Below are 3,072 nucleotides of genomic sequence, written 5' to 3'. Positions count from 1 at the left end.
TAGGATTTTTCTATACAATCTATTGCTAAATTAGAATTCAAATCCGTAATTGTGTGAACCATCTAATTTGTGAAGCAACTATGATTAATATTTTTTGCTGTTGAATTTGTTAAATCGTAGGAACAACAATTGACTAGATTAAATACAATCGCTGGTATTTGTGTTGTCTAGATTCATCAGTTTTACTCATTTGAATGCTGCCGTGGATTTAAATCTAATCGCTGGTATTGGGTTAATTTATGGGGTAATGGTTAACTTAGAACGCTGGTTTCTAGTTAACTAAAATTAAGGTGTAACAGAAATTAAATTTCCAATGATGGATATTCAATATGAATTAATTATTTTTAGGGAATCGATGATCGAATGAATAATTTCAAGGGAGTAGTCGACCGATACCAAGTCTCATTAGTTTATTGATCTTTCTTATTTTAATTCTTGCATAGTAGTTTATAAAATCCAAAAAACCCTTTTTATTATTTTTAGTATTTTAAGAACACTATTTAAATTTCACTTTTCTCGTGGAAACGATCCCTACTCACACTACTGCATATTTTGTTATCTTATTTGAGTTGGGTAATTTGGGCGTGACACGACTTAGCGTTGCCAAATTTTAGCGCCGTTGCCGGGGAAGGCATTTAATTTATTTGTGTTCTTTTATTTTTCTTTCTTTGTTTTGTTTATTTTCTTTCCCGTGCTTCTTGGGTTTGTTAATGCTTTTAGGTGACTCTTCAGAAGAAGAATTTCCGTACGATTTGGAGATAGAAAGAAATTTGCATAGACGAAGGAGAAAAGCTCATAAGAGACTAGAAGAGGACGAGCGCGTGGTTGAAGATCTGACAAGAGCAATGGCTGACAACGCTAATCTGAGTCTTAGACAATTGGGCACTCCTGATCCAAATCAACAGCCCTTATACATTACTTTTCCTACTCTAGAAAATAATGCTACTTTTGAACTTAAATCTGGATTAATTCACTTATTGCCTTCTTTTCATGGTCTTGCAGGTGAGGACCATAACAAGCACTTGATGGAATTCCATGTGGTTTGCACAAGTATGAAACCCCATGGAGTGACAGAGGAGCAAATCCAACTGAGGGCCTTTCCTTTATCTTTGAAGAGTGCTGCTAAGGATTGGCTGTATTATTTACCCTCTGGATCCATTACAACTTGGACTGAGATGAAAAGAATTTTTCTGGAGAAGTACTTCCCAGATTTTAGAGCCGCCAACATCAGGAAGGAGATCTATGGGATCAAGAAATTTACAGGGGAATCACTTCATGAATACTGGGAGTGGTTCAAAAAACTTTGTGCTAGCTGTCCGCAACATCAGATAAGTGAGAACTTGTTAATTCAATATGCTTATGAAGGGTTGTTACCTCATGACAGGAGCATGCAAGATGAGGCCAGTGGAGGAGTTTTTGTGGATAAAACTCCAGTTCAAGCGAGGAATCTGATAGAGAATATGGCTGCCAATTCTCAACAATTTGGCACCAACAGGAATGATCATGCGCCAAGAAAAAACAATGAGGTAAATGTCTTTTCCCTTGAACAACAATTGATTGAGCTGACAAATTTTGTGCGTCAAATGGCTGTAGGGAATGGACAAACTGTAAGAGCATGTGGAGTTTGTGCTAAAGTGGGACATGCAACTGACATGTGTCCCATTATTCAAGAGGGATCTGCTGAGCAAGTAAATGCAGCAGGAGGATTTCCCGAACCATCACAACAGAAGTATGATTCTTATTCCAACACATACAATTCAGGTTGGAAGGATCATCCCAATCTCATATACGAAAACCCTCCAGTACACCAACCGCATAATCAATCTTACAGAGCACCGTATCATCCTCCACCACAGCGTTCTCAAATTCAAGAGCCTGGTGAGTTTTTAGAAAAAATTGTTAAGGATCTTGCTATTAATAATTTAAATTTTCAACAGGAGACAAGAGCATGTATTCAACAGTTGAACACTCAAATGGGGCAGTTGGCAACCGTAGTTAACAGGTTGGAGGCACTAAATTCTAGCAGTCTGCCATCACAGACAGTGGTGAATCCGAAGGAGAATGTTAGTGCAATCACCTTGAGGAGTGGAAAGGAGTTGAAGGTTAGTGAAGAAGTAGTGAAAGAACTAGTAAATAATGAACATGAGGAGAAATCCGAGGTAGAGGAGGAAGATATAGTTCAAAAAGAAGCACCAAAAGGTAAGTTTCCTCCTCTCTCTGAGTATAAAGTCATACCCCCTTTTCCCTTAGCATTGAAAGAGTCTAGGAAGGATGAAAGAATAAAGGGGATGTATGAAATTTTTCATAGATGTGAGGTAAATATTCCATTTTTAGATGCGATCAAACAAATACCTCGCTATGCTAAATTTTTGAAAAAGTTGTGTACTGTGAAGAAAAAACACAAATTGAAGAGATGTCAGAGAGTTGAATTGGGAGAACAGGTTTCTGCTGTGATACAAATAAAAATACCCACAAAATGTAAGGACCCATGTATGTTTTCTATTCCTTTTAAAATAGGAGATGTTCAGCTTGACACGGCCATGCTAGATTTAGGAGCATCGATTAATGTCATGTCATACTCTGTTTATTGATAAGTGTATTTTATACACTTAATTTGTATATGATTTTAATTGTTAATTATTTGTTTCGAGCAGATTTATGTGGGTGTTTTGTTGTTTTTGTGGTTATAAAAATTTATGGAAGTTATGTGAAAAAGAAGAGGAAAATAAGAATTTAGAAGAGAGTTGAGGGAGAAAAGAAAATAAAGAGAAAAGAATAAAAGAAAGGAAAAAGAAAAGAAGGAAATAAACGTACAGAGAATAAAAAAGAAGAAAAGAAGAGGAATAGTAATGAGCTTTTCTTATTGGGCCAAAGAAGAGCGCTTCTCTTTAGCGCTTTCACAAGTGCTATCGCGCTATAGTTTTCTGAAGATTGGAATTTCGAGACAAAGGCGCGCCCCCGCCTTCACTTAGCGCGCCCGCCCCGATCGCTGTTTGGAATGTTTTAATTATTTTGGGCAAGTATTTTAATGGGCTTTTGAGTGGGCTTTTTCTTGAGCGATATAAAAGAGAA

The 3,072-nt window shown here is 36.9% G+C and overlaps 1 protein-coding gene across 1 annotated transcript; it reads left to right on the top strand.

The window, feature by feature from the left end:
- Positions 1-1,175: 1,175 nt before the first annotated feature.
- On the top strand, positions 1,176-2,591 carry LOC140890164 (uncharacterized). Its single transcript, XM_073297923.1, has one exon. It carries the CDS (start codon positions 1,176-1,178, stop codon positions 2,589-2,591), a length of 1,416 nt encoding a protein of 471 aa, XP_073154024.1.
- Positions 2,592-3,072: the final 481 nt, after the last annotated feature.

The sequence above is a fragment of the Henckelia pumila genome, chromosome 3, assembly GCF_033568475.1.
Source record: "Henckelia pumila isolate YLH828 chromosome 3, ASM3356847v2, whole genome shotgun sequence".
In the NCBI taxonomy this organism is placed as follows: Eukaryota; Viridiplantae; Streptophyta; class Magnoliopsida; order Lamiales; family Gesneriaceae; genus Henckelia; species Henckelia pumila.
This window is presented reverse-complemented; position numbering and strand designations above follow the sequence as displayed.